The sequence below is a fragment of the Triturus cristatus genome, chromosome 8 (assembly GCF_964204655.1).
Source record: "Triturus cristatus chromosome 8, aTriCri1.1, whole genome shotgun sequence".
NCBI lineage: Eukaryota > Metazoa > Chordata > Amphibia > Caudata > Salamandridae > Triturus > Triturus cristatus.
This window is the reverse complement of record NC_140591.1, coordinates 1,074,422,817-1,074,442,192: the sequence shown is the minus strand read 5'-3', so window position 1 is coordinate 1,074,442,192 and position 19,376 is coordinate 1,074,422,817. Positions and strand designations below refer to the sequence as shown.

At 41.0% G+C, this 19,376-nt stretch overlaps 1 protein-coding gene across 2 annotated transcripts in view; it reads right to left on the bottom strand.

Moving 5' to 3' along the window:
- NCK2 (NCK adaptor protein 2) overlaps positions 1–19,376 on the bottom strand; it is a 242,094-nt gene that overhangs the window by 35,824 nt on the left and 186,894 nt on the right. For both annotated transcript variants that reach the window (XM_085622617.1, XM_085622616.1), the window contains one exon: positions 10,066–10,307. In XM_085622617.1, coding sequence (XP_085478743.1) covers positions 10,066–10,291 — 226 coding nt within the window. In that variant the 5' untranslated portion in view covers positions 10,292–10,307. The remainder of the gene's footprint in view (positions 1–10,065; positions 10,308–19,376) is intronic.

The window sequence follows — 19,376 nt, the reverse complement described above, 5'->3', positions numbered from 1 at the left end:
CTCCTTCTTATTTTGTGGATATCAATATATACATGTTTGTTGAATCTATTATAGCATTTTTGATATTCTATCTGTTGAAAAACAGCAATTTTTTACATATATTTATAATTTAATGCAGAGGACGACATTCACATCATCCACCATACCTCTGTAGTGTGGAGAACGTGAACATCACATCCCTTCACTGTAGGCAAGGAATCCCAATGGTGCTGGAGCAGAGGGGTTCCCTGTTGTAGCCCCCAAATAGAGTTGCTGGGGAAGAGCTTCCACAGCCACTTTGTTTTTTAATTTTTCTTCCATGATTTAACATGGCTCGCTGTCATTACTGTAGAAAGACATAGTAAAATGAGGCATTCAGAAAGTAAAAGAAGCCATTCAAATTCTCCCCAATTATACCTCTAATAAGTGGATCCCTGTACAAGAATCACCGCAGGAGAGATTACCTCAAGCATGGATAGCTTCTAAAAGCAATGAAGAGGGCGTCGCCCATAGGCATGGCCAACTGCCCTCGCACCTCCCCCCACCCAGCAAAGTGCAGAACTGTCTTTCTGCCACCCACAAGGAGGGCAGCGGGAGGGGTTCCCCGCAACCTGTCCACCTGGAGGGGCAATAAGCAAACTAGGCACCAGGGAATCCCATTTTGAAACGAAATAATGGGGTGGGGGGGGGGGGGTCTGGGTCATCTTGAAATTGGGGTGCATCTCAGGCCATTAGTTACAGTGTTTCTGCTACCCTGGAGGCCAGGTCTGGTGTATATAGAATGATTACCCTATTCAGCCCTACCTGAGGAGGGGGCGATATTGGTGAGAAAGCTTAGTAGGGACAGCCTTTTTTTCTTTACAAAAAAATAAAAAAATAAAGAAAATAGGATGAAGCTCGTCCTTCCAGACATCGGGCCAGGCCCACCATCCTAGTGCCTATGTCCTAGTGCCTATGCAGTCTTTTTGCCCACTGGTAGCAGATGGAAGAAATGCTGCATCCAATATGAGGTAGGGTCAGCCATGATATAGGGTTGCATTCCCATCTGGCAATCCCATGCAGGGAGATGCACTGATGCACTGCACCTATCTGCGGGGAACAACTTTCACCCTCTTCAAAGAGGCTGGTTCACCTCCAGTTAAGGACAGCTGTAGTTTCATCCCTTGCACCAATCTTTCACTAATGGGTTCTCCTTAGCACAGGCGCAAACTGTCAGGTTGTGCCTGCACCAAGGACACATTTTCATTTAAAATGCGCACATTGACCATTTCTGCAGCAGGTGCACCTATTTAAAGGTGCACTTTGGCACAGAGACTGGGCCTAATTTGTAATGTGGGTATGTTGAATCTGGCCCAATCTCCAGGGTCACCCTCAAACGTTTTTGCCTTCCTTCTACCATTTGTTTAGCTGAAATCATTTTTGTTGGCCATAGGACTCTGTGCACTTTACTACTGCTATCCAGTGATAAAAGTGCTTGTGCTCTCTCCTCAAAACATAGCTAAATTGGCATGTACACAGCGGGCATATTTATTTCACTTTTAAGTCACTTGTAGAGTGGTATACAATATATCCAGGGACAGTAAATTAAATACCACCTGTGGACCTGCAGCACTTATTGTGACACCCACTTAAGTAGCGCCTTAAAACATGTCCCAGATCAACCACTGCAACCTGAATGAAGTGTGAAACGGCCACGTCGATTTGGAATTTAAACCCCCTTGCCAAGCCCTTAACTTCCCTTTTATTACATACAAGTCACCCCAAAAGGAAGGCCCTAGATAGCCCATAGCGCAGGGTGTAGTGTAGTTAAAAGATTGGACAAGTTTTACATGTTCTGGTGGTAAAAAAAAAAAAACTAAATTTCTTTTTCACTACTGTGAGGCCTACCCCCCGCCCCCACACAAAAAGGATGCCACTGGGGATTACTTATTACATTGAATACGCTTTAATTTCCAATTGGGAGCTGGTAGCTATGTGATGTTTGGTGTCTTTGGAATTGTGGTGAAGAGCCATATTTAATGGTAAAGTCAGGTTTTTGTTCACAATTATAAAAAATTGCACTTTTAGAAAGCTGCCATTTTTCTGCCCTTAGCCCTTTGTTGCCTATGGCCTGGCATGGGTCACATGACTGTTGTAATCAACAGTTAGTTAGACTTGATGAATTCCTCCCAGACAGTCACACAATAGAGGGATTAGGTGTGCCCGAGTGGGTCATCTGCTTGCAGAATGAGGGGTGGTGGGTTGGAACAGGGCACAGCTTCACTTACAGCTGAATAGCCTGTGCTCTGCCTTAATACCAAGGGCCTAACAACCCCACAGTGTTACTGCAGCCAGCTTGGAGGTAGGGGAGTAAGGAAATTCCATGCACTTCAAAGTCACTGTCTAGAAGCTTCGCCCACCTTCCAGAAGCAGGGCACTAGGGTATAAAAAGGTGGCCTCTGACACCAGAAGTGCAGCATAGACTGCTTGCAGGGACCATCAACGTGAAGCTCTAACAACACCCGCCTGGGATGCCTGACCTGCTCTTCGCACTACAACGGCAACCTCTGCGACTCTATCCCTGCTCCTCACGGCCCCTCCAACATGAAAGGGACTTTTGGCATTGTCTTTTGAGAAGGTAAACTTCAGCATGTCCAACCTGCTGACTACAGCTGACCTACACTCCATCGCGGTTGGCCTTTAAGAGTGACTTTGACCCAGTAAAGTGTGACCATATATCCTGATTTGGCAGTTTGTTCGCTTTGGTTTGGGCGCTGCATAAATAGATTGCCTCAAAGTTAAGCCAAACTACCCAGGATTAAGCACAGGTTAGTTTAGTGACGTTTTGAGGTTCAGCCTGCGAGGAATTGTGCCTGTTGCTTGACCAGGGGTCACACCCCAGTCAACCAATTGCCAAATTTCTCACAGGGCTCAATGATTTTTTTTTTTTTATTTGAAGAATGGGGAGTAGGGCTGGTCCGTACTGGTACTGGAACATAATCCCCCACTCCTGGAACTTTAACAGTCAATCATTATCTGTGCCCAACACTCCAACCCTCCTCATCCCTACCCCACTCCAACCTACCCTACATCATCCCAACCCCAGGGACTAGAGCTCAAATTTTACTGGCTATCGCCATTGCGAGTGTGAGGCAATTTGGATCCTATGGCAATAGTTTAGACATATAGCCTGGCAGAGAGTGCATAAACCTTTCCATCTCCCCCGGGTGGCAGAAACACTATCTGGTGCACAGGTGAATGATCCAATGCCAAGACGTGCCGATGTCTCAAACCATTCTCTTAGATACCAACCCATGGTGTCTATTGGGCTTTCTGCCCTTGATGCAGAAATATTAAAGGAGAACCTTCCAATCTGCCCCCTAATGGGAAAGAAAGAGCGTGTGGTGTCGGGGGGTGGACACAGCCCAGTACCAGGAGAACCAACCCTTGCACCCACCTCGGTTTCACAATGGTATGTGGGCTTTCTACCTCCCAACAGCAGCCAAATGGACAAAAACCATATGAAGACCACATTGACACTACATTAACTTCACACGGTCCAAGATTTAACAGGTTCCTTTTGCCAGATAGGCCCAACCACACAATTGGAGTACTCTTTCCATTTTACAAATTGTGGGAAATGCTGGATTGTAGGACTCTTTCCCAGAAACGTGAGAAATAAATTGTGATTGTATCCAATGTTTGATATCTGCAAGGCTTCCTGGGTATGAAAAAGTAGTAGGGTTCATGCAAGTCACGCCACCTGGGCTTTATGGGTGTCAAGTTTTTATAAATGTCTGAGGTTATGTTTTCCTGGGTGTAGGCCTAAATACTGCAGCTACCCACATTCCCAGGAAGACTGAAATTAAATGCAAAAATCCTAGTGGCATCACATTGCATTTTGGATTCCTTCTCGTCGCTGGTGATAGACCCACACTTACAGGTGGGGTACCTATTTTCTCAGCAGAAGAGAGGTAATGTCGTGAGGTAGAACTTGTGTCAATCTTGACAGCTTCTGGAAATTTACCTAAAGGAAACATGACAAATTTCTGTAATTTTATCCGAAGTTTGGCATTTGCATGGCATTCTGGTGTGGAAGACAACAGTCATAAAAGAATGAGTCAGTCGAGGAATCTTGTATATGTGCTATTTATTAGAAATTGTATTTGATATGAAACAAAGCTAATCAGGGTAGGCAAAGTAAAGCTTGGTTGTGCCGTAGGTTAATGAAACAGGAAACATTTTTTCTGCAATCTTGATGCAACGATAAGAATGTTTCGAGACGATGTGCCATAGTGACAGAATTTACCACTTACCCTAGTGAGAAGACCAGCCATATTCAAAATGATTACCGGTTTTAAATGTCTATGTATCCTGCCTTATACGAGATAACAGAACCCTTTTTCAAATAAACTAGAGGCAGGAACTACACTCCTATTGTGGGAAGGAGGCACCTCCTGCACTGTACTGCCCTCTCTATACAGATTGGTCTACAATGGGAGTACTGAACTTCGGAAGATCACTAGATAATAGGTATCTCAGCTACTATCGTTAAATGAATAGGTGCAAAAAATCCATCAACTAGCCTAGAAAGATTGGAGGATAAAACATGTTCACTACATATCTGGGGAAAGGGAGCTTCGCCCCTCCCTGCAACCAGAAGGGAAGTTATAAAGGCATGGGAGCGAATGAGGACATTCCTCAGATAAAAAGACAAAATCACAAAGGAATCCCCTTCGTGGACATTCCTAAACTTCAAAGAAGTCTCCCTGAACAGGGTTAAAAAAATGGAATCGTATTGGCATCTTCGAAGTAAGATATCTAGCAGGGCCAGAAAGAATTGAATATTTGCACAATTGCCAGAGGAATATGAATTAGCCTCAACAGAAGGCTATAAAAACATACCACTATGCCATGCACTGGCAATGAATTCCTGCGCATCGATTCCTTAAACTAGTCCTCTTGAGCACAGGGTCCAGAAGGACTGCAGACCAAAAGGACTACGTCTGCCAATTATTGGATCCTGCTGAATAACGCACCATGGTGTGTGCTCAGACTTCGTGGTAGATGGGTAAGGGATCTGGGAACACTAGACGATAGTTACTGGGCTGTGATGCTACTATGCACTAGAGAGATTGCAAACCGTGTAGCCTTACACCATTCAATTAGCAATGCTGCATAGAGAAAATTATCACAAAACCAAGTATATATATATAAGATGGTACTGGTCGATTTTAGTAAGTGCCTGAAAAGGAGGACAGAGGAGTACATTTTTTTAAACCAATATGGTACTGCAGTGTTATTCAAATGAGCTGGAGCAGTCTTTTCCAATGAGCAGCTCCTGAGCTACTGGTAACTCTCCCATTACCTGAAGTAGCTCTCCTGCATGAAGTCCAGCATATTAAAACTGAAGCTTTAGCTTAGTTACATTAATATATGAAAATCAACACGGAGTGTGTATTCAAGACAAAAATGTGTTTATTTCCAGAACCCTTAAGATGATATTTGTAGAAAAATGGCTGAATTTCCAAAATATATTTAAAGTGGATAGCTCAGTGATAGATCCTGTGGCATTGGCAAAACTTATTTACATAGCGCCAGGAACACTGCTGCTTGAGCTGGTATATTTTACCAATGTAGATGCATTCCAAATTGCCAAAATATTTTTTACATTACTGCTGGCAACCTTGCCCTGCCAGATGCACTGAGAGGAGCACTGCTGATAATCATGCATGGGGTGGCCACTAATGTAGTCTTGTTTGATGTGGTCACAATTACAGTAATATTTGCTCAAAATGATTTTCAGCTAATGTAAGGACTTATTACCGAAAGGTTTGGAGACCCTTGTCCTGGAGTAAAGTAAAGGGTGCTTTTGCGACACCACAATTCATGGTTCTAGACATCCCAAATGATACACATATGGTGAAAGTAAGTCAAGACTATGGTCCCTAGGCCTAGTGATAATAAAACAGGATATACTGAGGGAACATGGAAATGCACAATGCCAAAGCTGGAAGAGATGGTATGGACCAATGTATAGGGGCAGAAAATGTGGCTTATGAGAGTAGAGGATGCCCTGCATGTTTGAGAATTTGGGGGACCTAGTGAGATCACACTGGACTGTGTGACGGTCCAGCGGTATTACTGGGGAAGAAATAAATGGGCGAAAAGACCCTGAAACATACAATGACGAATGGAGCACCATAACTCACTCTACAGCATACCTATTAGTGATAACAGTATAAGATGCTTTTAGTCTATTAGTTGTCAATAAATGTTACTTTAATGTTCTTTTCAATCATTAGGCTTCTTTAGCACTCAAAGAAAATCAAACAAACATTGGCATAGCCAATAGGTCTCGCATTTGGGAGCTTATAAGTGTTTAACCATGCACCAGTTAATGTTGTTGCACCAAAGATATTGTAAATACTTATAAAGTCCCAAAAGCGAGACCTATTGGCTATGCCAATGCTCGTTTTTCTTGATGACGGTAGGACTCAAAGTCCCAGAAGTAACAAGACAGGCAAACAATCTCACACCTCACATTGAACAACTTCAGATATCGAAATTTCATTCCACAGAAGTGTTGTCCTGGAGAAGGAACCATCCAAATTTCAGAGTTGAAACATTCTTTTGGCGAAACCATGCTCTTACCCCAGTTCTAGAAAGTCATCCTGACTGTGTCCTGGTGATGTGGGCCGACAAGGATACATACAGTTCCAATTGCTTCACTGTCATCCAACAACTAACACTTTATGCTATACTGAGCTGCATCATGGAAAAGGGAGTAAAAGACATTACGCAAAGTGGCTCCCTTTAAGGACAGCCAGCAACTGTATTTGTCCTAATACCCAAAATAGAAATAAGTGTCAGAAGATAAACTGAGCAGCGCTGAGTACTGGAATAACTTTGTGTAGACTTTATCAACCTTAGAAGTAAAAACTCAGCTAAAAACAGCAAGGGATCAAACTTGTACCCTGTAGTGTACATACATTAAGTGCAAACCCACTGAGCATTTCACTAGGACTGTAGCTTGAAACAAGGAGATAGCACAAGGATCTCTGCAACAAACTAATGATCCAATTACCTGCAGATTACATACAGCGCTCTACAGCAAGCAATATATTAAAGCTTGTCACTGGCAAGTTACACAGATCTATGCTGCAAGTATATTACCCACATAAAGTACTTTAACAGTATTATAACCGTAGACTTACTAGACACATATAGTTCTCTTCTGCAGATGCCTAAACATACTCTGCACACTTGAAGTGTGATCTTTTTGTGACCTATAAACGGTTCCGGAACCACTTTACTAATATGTTTCTTCGTCAATTAGTCAAGAGGCAAAGTGTGTAAATGATGTATGGATTTCCGTAGTAGATTTTAGGTTTGGCCTGTCTGGCAAGTCTTATATTTTACATAACATTCATAACGGCACTGAATACATACAGCACAGAGCAGTGGGCCCGCCCATGCCATTCACTGTTAGTGAGGTCAGTTTTTTCTAATCACATGTGCAAAATTGACTGAAAAGGAGTGCTGTTCAGTGCAGTGCTGGTTTGTGGCACTCCTTCATTTTATATGTTGGCAGATATCCTTTGCATACTGAACGTTTGCAGAAACAAAAATTTAACAACGCAAAATCTCTTGGACTTTCCAATGCTTATTGCAAATTGCATCAATGACTCAGTGAGCCATAAATGTATGCTATGCCAGGCACGGGCTCAAATAACTGGAAAAAAACATAGAGATCACCAGGTCTGAAGTTTCGAAAGTTGGGGCTTTTGAAAGCAATTAAGTACTAGGTAGTTTATGGCCACGGCATTTGTTTGTTTCAACTTTCCTCTACTTCATTTTGGAAGTCTTTCTCCTGCTTCAGAGGGCATGGGACAACGATGGAATTAATTTAAGGTTGGGAACAAAATTAAAACTATAATGTTTAAATATCAAAACTGAGAGCAGCACAACGATAATACAAGAACTGCCAAGGATGAAACGGTTAACAACTGCATGCAATTCCTGCACAACGAACAAAAAACACCTTCGGCACTAAACGCAGCCTGAACTGCCAGATTTGTAGCCCGGTGTTAACATGGTGCAAATTTTACAGAAAACTAGTGTAGTTTTACTCAAATCACGTCTCCGAATTGATAAGAATTGATAAGAATAAGAAGACACCCATGAACCTTTTATAATAGTATAACTTACTTTTTGGAACCTAAGAAGCGATGGTGATCGCACGTTTTAAAAGCCCTAATCAGAGTTTATAGACCCTGGACTCTCTTGGTTGTATCTCAAACATACATACATCATGGCATGGCAGGCGGAACAGTGTATAGGTAGCACAGCCGATATGCCTACTACCTGGTTGAGATTGTGCTGCAAGCTGCTGCTTTCAGTGACAGGGAGTAGTGAAGGAAGAGCTCATAGGAGGGAGCTGTGCACTATCCCCTAGAGGAGGCCGATTGGGCAACGGGAGAGCAAAACCCCACCTTTCTACTATGAAATCCAGCAGCTCATCTTTGAATTTCGAGATATCCTGACGAGAGCCTTCGCGGGCTACTTAAACAATACAACCTTTAAAAGCATTATAAAAAATGCTGTATTATTATTTTAAAGGACCTAACTAAGGAATAGTTTCTAATTGAATAATTTTTTTTCTTGCTTCGCAATGCCATTGATAAGCACCTGCAGAACGTGCTGCAATGAATTAAGTAATAAGAAAGTCAGGTACTCCCCATAACACTAACCTTAAGGTCGAAGGGGGTCAGGATTCAGGAAGGAGGTGCCAGCCTATATAGCAGATGGCGCCTGATTGGGCTAGGCCAGCCAAAGCGTGGGGTAGCACTTTGAAAATCCACCTACTAAATGTCTCGCCTGAGACAGCGCATGTGCTGGCTCAGGCGAGACCTAAAAAGGGTGATGGTAAAAAAAAGTACAGACTATGCTGTTTTAGATTCCGAGTCACAATTATGCTTATTCTGAAATTGTGATTACAGAATTTGGAGGCCGGAACGCTTAAGACCCTCACACTTGAAAAACTTCTGCATGGAGTCATGACTGAGAGAAATGCAGACATGAGAAAACAAGTACCTCCTAAATGTCCCTACATTGTTTACTCTACAATTTGTATTTGCTGAGCTACCCTTGTGAGTTTCATTTGAGCTATACAAAATTACAAATAAATGAACAAATAAAATGAGTAAATGATTGTTAAATCTTGAAGCAATTGGAAATTTGTTACGCCAGGAAAGATCCTTACTGAGCAGTCTGATTTTGATCAGAAATGATATGACAACGTTTTTAATTTTGACTCTTCTGTCCCATTTCTCAAAGTCCTGGGCTGAGAAACTATCAACACCGGAAATAAGCCAATGGAATAACGTTTAAAACCTATTAAATAAATGTAAAACCGTAGAAAAGAAAACACCATATCTAACACCATAAAATCAGCTGATGTAAAACAAAATAAAATGCATTAGCTGCGCAATTGGTTTTTTTTTTTTTAAACTAAATATGCCTCAAGATCCTTCAGTTTTAGAGGAAAAGGGTAAAGTATTTGGGGCACTGATTACATCATGTGGTTTCGACTTCAACAGCTTTCACAGTCAGAAACCCTTCTCTAATGAAATGGGTTAAGAATTTGTATGATCCTATGATGGAGTAACCAGACTGACACCAATACTGGTGAAAATAAGAGAAACATGCTTGAAAAGCAGATTTAACTCAATTTCAAGCAAAATCGTAAACTGAAGCCAGAAATTGTTTAAAGACTGAAGTCCAGCTCGTAAACAACGATCACTCTTCCTTTACATGTAAAATCCTTTAAAATCAAAGAACGCTTTAAAATTCACAAATCGATAGACCGGATATTTCATCTTGTGATCAAATGCTTGACGATATTCAAAACACATCCTTCACACAAAGACAGAGGAACTGCTGATGTAAAATAAATAATTGGAAAAAGACTCCTTATGCAACACATTTAGTATTTTAAATTCATGTGTTCTATATATCTCGCTGAATCATAAACCATTTTATCACAAAAAGTCCCATCTTGAGATTGATTTGTACTCACAAAGACAACAAATATACAACACTTACCTAGTGTGTCTTTCAGATTTTTAACAAGAGATCCCTTCTTCAGGCTGTTCTTTCGTTCCACATAATTTGATGGTACATATCCAGTTTTGTTGGCTGTATTTCTTACCCTCCACCATGTTTTTGAATCATCAAGAAGCCACAAACGCTCATTCTTCCTTATGTCAAGTTCTTGGTCCTGTTGTGCTGTGTAGTCCCACTTGGCTATAACAATGACCTCTTCTGTCATCTTTCATATAGTCCTTCTGCAGGAGAAGAAGATGAAATTATTCATTTGGACACCAAATAAAACTCTGCACCTCCAAAATGTTTACAGACTTCATATTTTGTTCAACAAACTGGTCTACAATTATTTACATCAGTGATGCTTAACCTGTTGTCCACTGAACCCTAGGGGTCTGTGATGCCTACTCACGGAGGCACTGTTTAGAAAACTATAGCATATTAACAGATTAATAAAGTACATATAAATTGCGAATCACAATGTAAAATTCAAAATTAAGAAACGTTTGTTAAGTGTGAAGGACTTTGAAATTGGTGGCTAAAAATTAAGTTGGGTATTTATGGCAGCCGTGCAAGTACTGCAAGTAAAACAGAATTTAGTATGGGATAAGGAGTGGCCCCAAATGAATTTAGAAAAGCCCCATCCTTCACATTAAAAGTAATCGGTCGATTTTTTTATATTTGTAAATATTTCATCATTGGTGTATTGCAAAACATTAAATAAAGTGCCCGTTTCCAATGTCCCCAGAAGCCAATCATGATTAAGTGGTGATGCCCAGGTTCCAGTATATTCCAGTAATGGTTAAGTAGAGGCAAGCATCAGATAAAAGGTTAAGAACTGCTGATTTACATCATTGAATCTCTGAGAGCATATTCTCTTTAATCATAAATCAAAAATGTCAGACGGCTGATAACTGTGCCTTGTAATGCCTATGGTGCTGACGACTGAGAAATGTTATTTAGGAACTGAAATTAGACAATGTAACTTTTGCAAAGCCTCTGCATAATGCGAGTTGATCATAGTTTTTGAACACAGCAATAATCATTTAATTTGTGATCTTATACAAAGCTAGCTACTGCATGTGTTAATCTGCTGTAGAGCTGTAAATAATGGGCGCTGTTATGAGCAAACTCAAATGTACTCGTGATCGACTTCAAAAGCTTTGGTGTTCCAATTAAACACGTGACCTTCAGATTGAATAAACACAGCGGAGGAAGTATTAGCACCATCATTTAAATAGGGTAAATAAAATGGAAGATGAGGCTGGGACGCGGAGGCCCACATCAACTGTTGTTTAAAATGGATCACTGTCAATCGTTTTTCCTTCAGAACTTTAACTTAGAATTTCTCTGAGGGGCAGGTACTAAGATTTAGTGCATAGTTGTTGTTATTCTTTCCTAGGAGAAAAGATTCTTTATGAGGGAAAACACAAATTTTTTTTAGTGGTAAACGTCTTCAATCCTTAAACAGTACAAAATGCTTGCTTTAAGGTAACAGTCGATTAGTCTTGGAGCAGGTAGTGTGCGCAAGTATACAAAGTGCCCCATGTGGTTTTCACGTTGCCCTATCTTTCAGTAACCATCACAAAAACAATCACCTTCATACCATGCAAGACACCATTAGCAACATGAACGACACAAGAGCTATGACTTGAAAAGATGGCTAAGGAATGAACAGACACACATTCAAATAGCAACAACTGTCCTAAGCAGCGTATATTCGAGAAGCAGAACCATTCCCACTGAACCAAAGAAGGCTTGAATCATGGCTTTTTTGAAGCCACCTCTCCGGACTCGAGCAACATTAGCCAACTACGTAACAGACTTGTGTATTCTTTTTGTGGCTACATTACAAGTCACTATTAAACTCAACAAACATATGTAACACTATGAACTACTATATGGCAGACAAACCGTTTTAAAAACAGGTGATGGCAATAAATCAATCCAGAGTGACGTGAGGAAGACGCTGACATACCACAAAGACAAAGATAAGCTACACTAGTCCTCTTATCTTTCTAAAAGATCAACCACCATGTATTCTGTATTGCTAACTGTTCAAAAAATAAAATTGATCAAGACGTAGTAGGGTGTCCAGCTCAACCCATTTGAGAGTTTGGCTGGTCCCTTTTCTGTTCTGACAATAGTCAAATCTACCCTTTGGCACGTTTTGTTGGTGTAATAGGTACCTATGCTTTCCCTTCCTTTTGGTGAAATTCGCTCAGTTCACTGCAGAATATAATGTGGCTAGCATATTCACGTGGTCATTTTTTGAAGCAGGTCAATGCAAAGCTGCAGGATTATTTGAAACGCAACACAATCTCCAACTTTTAAGAGAGTTTTCTCCTTCACCAACCAATAATGGCAGCCAACAAAGTCTTTAATTTAGTTCACTTGAAATAACTAGGCTCGCTAAATTTCAAGAGGCAATATTCTGCAACTACCCCCAGAAGTAGCCTATATACACCGGGAATTCTAAATTCCGTAGCAGAATCTAAATGTTTGCCACCGAGCATCTCGCACATATATTGAAGGGCTGCAGCCCAGTAATAATATTTAAAATCTCGGACTGCCCAGCCCCCTCTATCCAAAGGTAAAGACGTGAAACGTAAGGCCCTCCTTGTTTTACCGTATGACCAAATAAAACGGTTAATTATATTATCTAAGGCCGTAAGCCATTTCTTCTCGAATTCTAAAGGTATTGCCCTAAATAAATACAGTATTTTAGGTAAAATTACCATCTTAATCACGCTACGGCGGCCAACCAGAGACAAATGCAGATTTTGAAACCTATCAAGTTCTATTTTGGCTTTCTGGACTACCGGGTCAGTATTTACATCCACTAATTTGTCCAAATCTGGGGTTATGGTAATCCCAAGATAGACCGCTGAATCTATCATACGTGGGTCAGAGCGGCTAATTAGGCTATTAACTACTATCTGGGTCTTTTGCTTATTCATGGCGTAACCCGATATTTCGCCAAAGGTCAGAGCTATCTCCTCTACTGCGATTATAGCCGCTACGGGATTAGGAGTGACTAAAGCTACATCGTCCGCATATGCGAGAACCTTTGTAGCTAGCCCTTGATATATTATAGGCAGAATTTCTGGGGAGGAATCGAAATGCCGAATTAAAGGATCTATATATATCGCAAAGAGCAGGGGTGAACAGGGGCAGCCCTGCCTAGTGCCTCGTTTAATCCCAAAAGATGCAGTATATTTCCCATTAATTTTAAGGCAGGCAGTTGGAGCTCTATATAAACTGCCGATAGATTTGATAAAACCTTGCCCTAGTCCAAACCACTTCATTGCCACCCATAAATAATCCCAGGAGACCCCATCAAAGGCTTTCTCGGCGTCCAAAAGTAACATCGCCATAGAGTTTCCCGAGACTTCTGCTGCATCAAATAATGTTATTACCCTACGGATATGCTGGGTAGTCCCTCTCCCCGGGATAAAACCATGTTGGAACGGGTGGATTGTTCTTCCAATAATGGTATTAAGTCTAGTTGCAAGGGCTTTGGACAAAATCTTTACATCAGCATTGATAAGAGTAATTGGCCGATACAAGCCTGGATCCTGAGGAGGTTTACCCTTTTTTAAAATTACTAAAATATCTGCACCTGACCAGGACACCGGGACTGAACCCCCCCAGCTGTGCAAGTTGAATTATTTCGGCCAAATCAGGTCCAATATCATCCAGAAATATTTTATAGAATTCCAAAGGAATCTGCTCGGGTCCTGCCGCCTTCCCAGAGGGGAGGTTTTTCAGCGCACAGTAAATCTCTTCTTGACTCAGGGTAGCTTCGAGTTTCATGCTATCCTCATACTCAATGCCATGTAGTGGTACTTTATTAAGATAGTCGTGAATTAACTTAGTCTGTCCCGGGGGGCCGGAATCATAAAGCCGTTGATAAAATAATCGAAATACTTCGTGAATCTCACAGGGATCTGTTACTATCTTCCCATTAGCATCTCTGATCTCGTTAATCTCGCTTGATATCCATTTTTGTCTAAGTTTAAGTGCCAGCATATGACCAACCCGTTCATTAAATTCATGGCAATGTTCCTTTTTAGCTAGAAAGAGCTCAGCAGCTTTTTCGGCAGCGCGGTCCCCAATTCCCGCTTTCTCCCAGGCAAGCCTGAGCAAGACATCTTCCGTTGTTGAGCGTGTATTTAGAGCTACAGCCAGCTCATCCCTCAATATTAGCTAAGTTTTTATATAGTGCTTCTACCTTCTGTGTCTCCTTCGCCTGTCTGGACACACAAACTGAGTGTCTCCCCGCCAGCTTTAAAGGTGTCCCAGACAACCCCGGCGCTAGCGCTATATCTATTTATGTCCCAAAAAGTCTTTATCCAGTCTTTCATATGGGAGATATAGCCCGGGTCTAATAATAGCCCTCTTACAAAGGTCCAAGCCCGCCCACCTTTTGTAAATCTTAAAGTAAGGACAAGAGGGTTATGATCAGATATTATTCTTGGATACTTCTCTATTTTAGCCCGATACGCCAAGGATTGAGCCACAATAAAATAGTCAAGTCTGTATAGTGACTGGTGAGGGGCAGAGAAGAAAGTGCTACCTGGATCCTGGGGATTTAGCTGATGCCATACATCTACGAGTCTGTGATTTCTAACTATATTTGTTGAGGCCTTAAAAACCTCCTTTTTACGGCCAGCATATAGGTCACCAGAGTTACTCCACAGCCCGCCAAGCCCATTAATATTAAAGTCACCACACAATAACAGTGGGGTGGGCCAATTTGCTAACTCGTCATCTAGATGCTCCAAGGCCTCTGAATCGTCAGCAGTGGAGCCGTACAAGGAACTGAGAGTAAAATGCTCCCCAGCAAATACACAGTGTACTACCACCCATCTTCCCCATCTATCTGAAATCTTTTTTTTGACGATTAGATCTTTCCTACGAGTAAGAATAGCGACCCCTCTTGTCCTAGTCCCTTGTTTGGTAGCCCCCAACAAGCGAAAACCAAGTTGTTCTAGAATCCCTGCTCTGCTACCCTCAAGATGAGTCTCTTGGAGACATAAGATATCCGCCCTCATAGATTTCAGTATGACAGACGCCCTTTGTCGCTTAGCCTGGTCATTCAGTCCACAGATATTTATGGTAATGATTCTAAGATGACTAAGATTCATAAAGAAAAATCAAATTATTTTCCTTGGCCATAAATTTACCTATATTTCCCATTAGATAACAACACCTTAACCTCTTTTTGAGTGAAAAGTAAAACCTACCAATATATTTTCTGCAGCCTGTAATGCCAAATATCCTCAACAAAAAGACATTGTTGTGCTGTACCCATGACCCACCCCAAACCCAAACCCTCCCAAGAACTGAATCTATCTCCCCTCCCTCCCCCCCCCCGACCTCCCATATAGGCAAATAGGTCAGCAATGACCTATGTGTGGCGACTGAACATGCTGCTCAAGCTACTGTGTGCTCCCCACTCCCGCACTTATATGAATCACCATAGCCAAAAAAATAAGCCCCATAACTCCCTCCTCCCCATATAATACGCCCTAATCAGTATGCTGCATGTCCATGACAAATAAGAGGCAGTTCATCAACCATAAGAAAAAGTTTGGGTTGGGCCGAATGAATTTCTATACTCAGTTGGCAACCCTTCATTGACGGAAATCTTTTCGGACTATATTATGGCGGGATGGGCTAAACACGGTCTTACCAGAATTGGGGATTTAATAAGTTCGGAAGGCTTTTATCAATTTAAGGAAATTCAGGACAAATTTAGTATCGATACTAGGAATTTCTAGGAATTTCTTTAAATACTTGCAAATTAGGAGCTTTCTTAGTAAGAAGATGGGCGGCTCTAATGGATTTAGGAGTCTTAAAATTATGGATGTTATCAGCAATGGGGATGGTTGTACCATTAAGGGAATTTACAGCGAACTGATAGCATCTAATTCAGAAGCTGAGGACTGATGTAGATAATTTTAATCAATCAATGGTGCTGGGTCAGACTGTTTTATATTCCGCGGCACTTCAGGCACAGCATTATAAAACACTCTTTTCTCTATATTACACCCCGGCAAAGATCTCACAATGGGGGTGGGGGGAGGGTATTAGATGCCCGCGATGTAATTCTGTAGATGCCGGTTTAGCTCATATGTTTTCTACTTGCCCCCGCATAGAGATATTGAAAACCTCTATTTCTTCATTCTACATCTAGGCATTAAAGTCAAGCTAACATCAGCTCTGATACTTCTTGGGGTGGATAAAACCCAGACTCAGTCTCTTACCGATTTCTTTTTTCTTGCCATGGCGGTGTTACGAATCTGTGTAGCCTCGGCTTGGCTAGACCAAATGGCCCCAACATTCCAGCTCTGGCTGGCTAGGCTTCTTTCAGTATTTAATCTCGAGAAGGGAATTTATGAAAAGAAAGGGAAGCGAGCAAAAACACTTGGTAGACAAATATGGGCCCCCATCTATAACTGGAGGGAAAAGCTATGTCTGACTGGGCCTTAGCATTTAGTGTCGGCCTTATTTAGGAAATCAAATCAATATAATTTTCTTTTTATCTTTTTTTTGTGCCGAGTAACATAATGAAGTTCGCCTGGATTTCTTTCCTTTCTTAGCCTCTGCTTATTTGCTGTAAAACTGTATGCCATTGTTGATATGTCGTGCTGTACTCAGAAAAATAAAAATATTTAAAAAAAAACATTAATGGGTGGTAGAGAACTAATCAGGGTTGATAAATTGAGAAGACTGCAGCCCGAATTTTATTTGCGCTATCAGCTACATTTGACGCTGCTGACCACTAAAGTGGTCTTAGCACAAGGTTCAGGAAATGAGAATCAAAGGACTTGCACTGGAATAGATTATTTCTTCTGTTGGGTACTCGGTGGATTGCCCAGCGCATCTTTGACATAGACAAATTTTATATTTACATATACATTTAATAAACAAGCTACTGAAAATATTTGCCATGATTTGCAGAATTACACCAATTTCATGAACTAATCAGTTTATCAACCGAGTTGGGAGGATTATTAGTGTTGTTTAGTTGTTATGAAGAGTATAGGTTTTACAAACATAAAACTATAAACTGCAGTTGCACTGATATAATGGATAAATAGTACGCTCGTGTGATGGTGAGACTGTCTGTAACCAAAATATGATCTATGGATATCACAAACTGTGCTCTGCCTATCTGAGCCCAAAGTGTATGTACATGCCTTTTGTACTTGATACAGTGGAAGCGGTTTTTAATAAAAAAATAAGTAAAAAAAAAAAAAAAGAATCAGTTTATCAAATGCAAGGCAAAGTATCAGTCCGATTTCCTTGATAACAGTCATTTTGTTTCAAAGGATGAGAAGGCATTTAAATAATGGATACATAAAACCCCTCTGCCAATCTTTATCGTCTCTCGTTGTGTAATCAACTTCCCCTTCATGAAAGGAAAACTAAACCTGCTCACTGTAATCTATCTCTACTGTTAGCAGTCTTTCAGACAGTATCTTCAAAAGTTCCTCACTTATACATAACGACTATACTTAAAAAAAAAAAACGACAAAGATTTTCCCCAACTCCCCCCTTTCTAAGCAACTCTATTAAACTTCATTTTCTTTGCACTAGTTAAAATCAAACAGTGTAGTACCAGTATTACATTTGAGTAGACATTTCTATGTTGTCTGCATCAAAAGAAACATGTACTATATGCAAAATACAAAACTCTCAACATGTGTAACATGGCAGAAGCCATCTTGAGGTGTAGGTCACCAAAACCTAGTTATAGCATAATTATACTATGATGGAGTTATCCGTAATTTAGTACATATACAGGATGGGGGGGGGAGACTGTGAAGCACTAGACACAAGGCAATCGAATACATGGTGATAACAAGAATTGGTAAAGCCAACAGGTCGCACCTTTGGGACCTACTGGCTTTGACAATGGTTTTAGCCATCCCTGATGCTGTGCAGAACAACTAATAAACAGGAAATAAAGACTACACTCCTGTATGCACGCGCACCAAGCATGAGCAAACACAAAATGGCATGAGCATTGTTTTTTAACCGATCCAAGGCTGATGCAAGTGGGGAAAGAAATGCTGGTGTGGGAAGAATGGAGGTGGGGGAAGCAACAACGAGAGTGAAATCACAGAAGGCGGGGGAAGTACCACAGAGAGTGGGTGGAAGCAAAACTGGGTGCAAGTGGTGGAGCAACAGAGGCCACAAGTGTGGGGAAGGTAAAAGAAGCCAATGAGAGAGATGGTAAACAGGCTATGAACCAAAGGAGAGACAACACATACATGGACAGGCTTAAACAAATAAAACCACTGAACAGAAAGCAAGAAAATAAAGTTAGACTGACAAACAAAGAGTCGATTGAAAGCAATGGGCGGAATTTCTTTCTAAATCCGCTATCAACAGTTCCCTAATAAGTATTTTGTAACTGCACAGTCTGTCAGGTTTTGGCCTAAAAAGGAAGCCTGCTTCTCAACTGTGCAAAAGCAGTCAACCCTCCTCTTCTTGCTGATGCTTCCACAGGCAAACATCCCCATGAAATCTGCATAAAGTCTGGGTGTCATTTCCACAGTGGGATCTTCTTTGAAACTTAATATATTCTACGAATGACATGGCACAATACCACCTTTAATCTTGAAGACTTGCCTTTATTTAGAAAAAGGCCAGCAAAATGACTCATTTACGGAAAGGTCCTTTTTGGGCCAGCTTACTGCAACTTATATATATATAGATATATATTTTAGAACGATCCTCCAAACATAACAGTGCAAACTAAAGCCAACAGGCTCCTGTTTGGACTGAAAATATATGGCCATGTTACCACTACCGTCAGCGATCTGAGATGGCTCAGAGTACATTCTCATATCTAGGCCAGAGTAAGAAGTCTGATGCTGAAGATGATCAAATGTCAGTCTACTCAAAGTAGTATTTTATATTCATGCTATACAACTCTACTGAAGCACCATAACACAGATGAAAATTTCAACATTCAAGTGGGCTGGACAGCAAATCTCTTAAGGTCAGCGGTGGATCACTAAAGAACGAATGACTTTCCAAAACCAGCCAAAGCCTTTTCTTCATGTAGGACTTTAGAAGTCGTAAAAACTACAAATTATATGTGCATAGCCATTCTCCTTTTAAAAGGGGCATTAGATAGAGAAAGCAACGCAGTTCCAAAGTTGCTCTTTGCAACTTTACCTTTAAAATACAAGCAGGGCCATAACTTTAAATACTTGTAAAAGCTGGTTGTTTGTGGGTTTCATTACTTATTAATCGCGGCTTATTAACATGCTGCAGCCTAATGTTTTCGA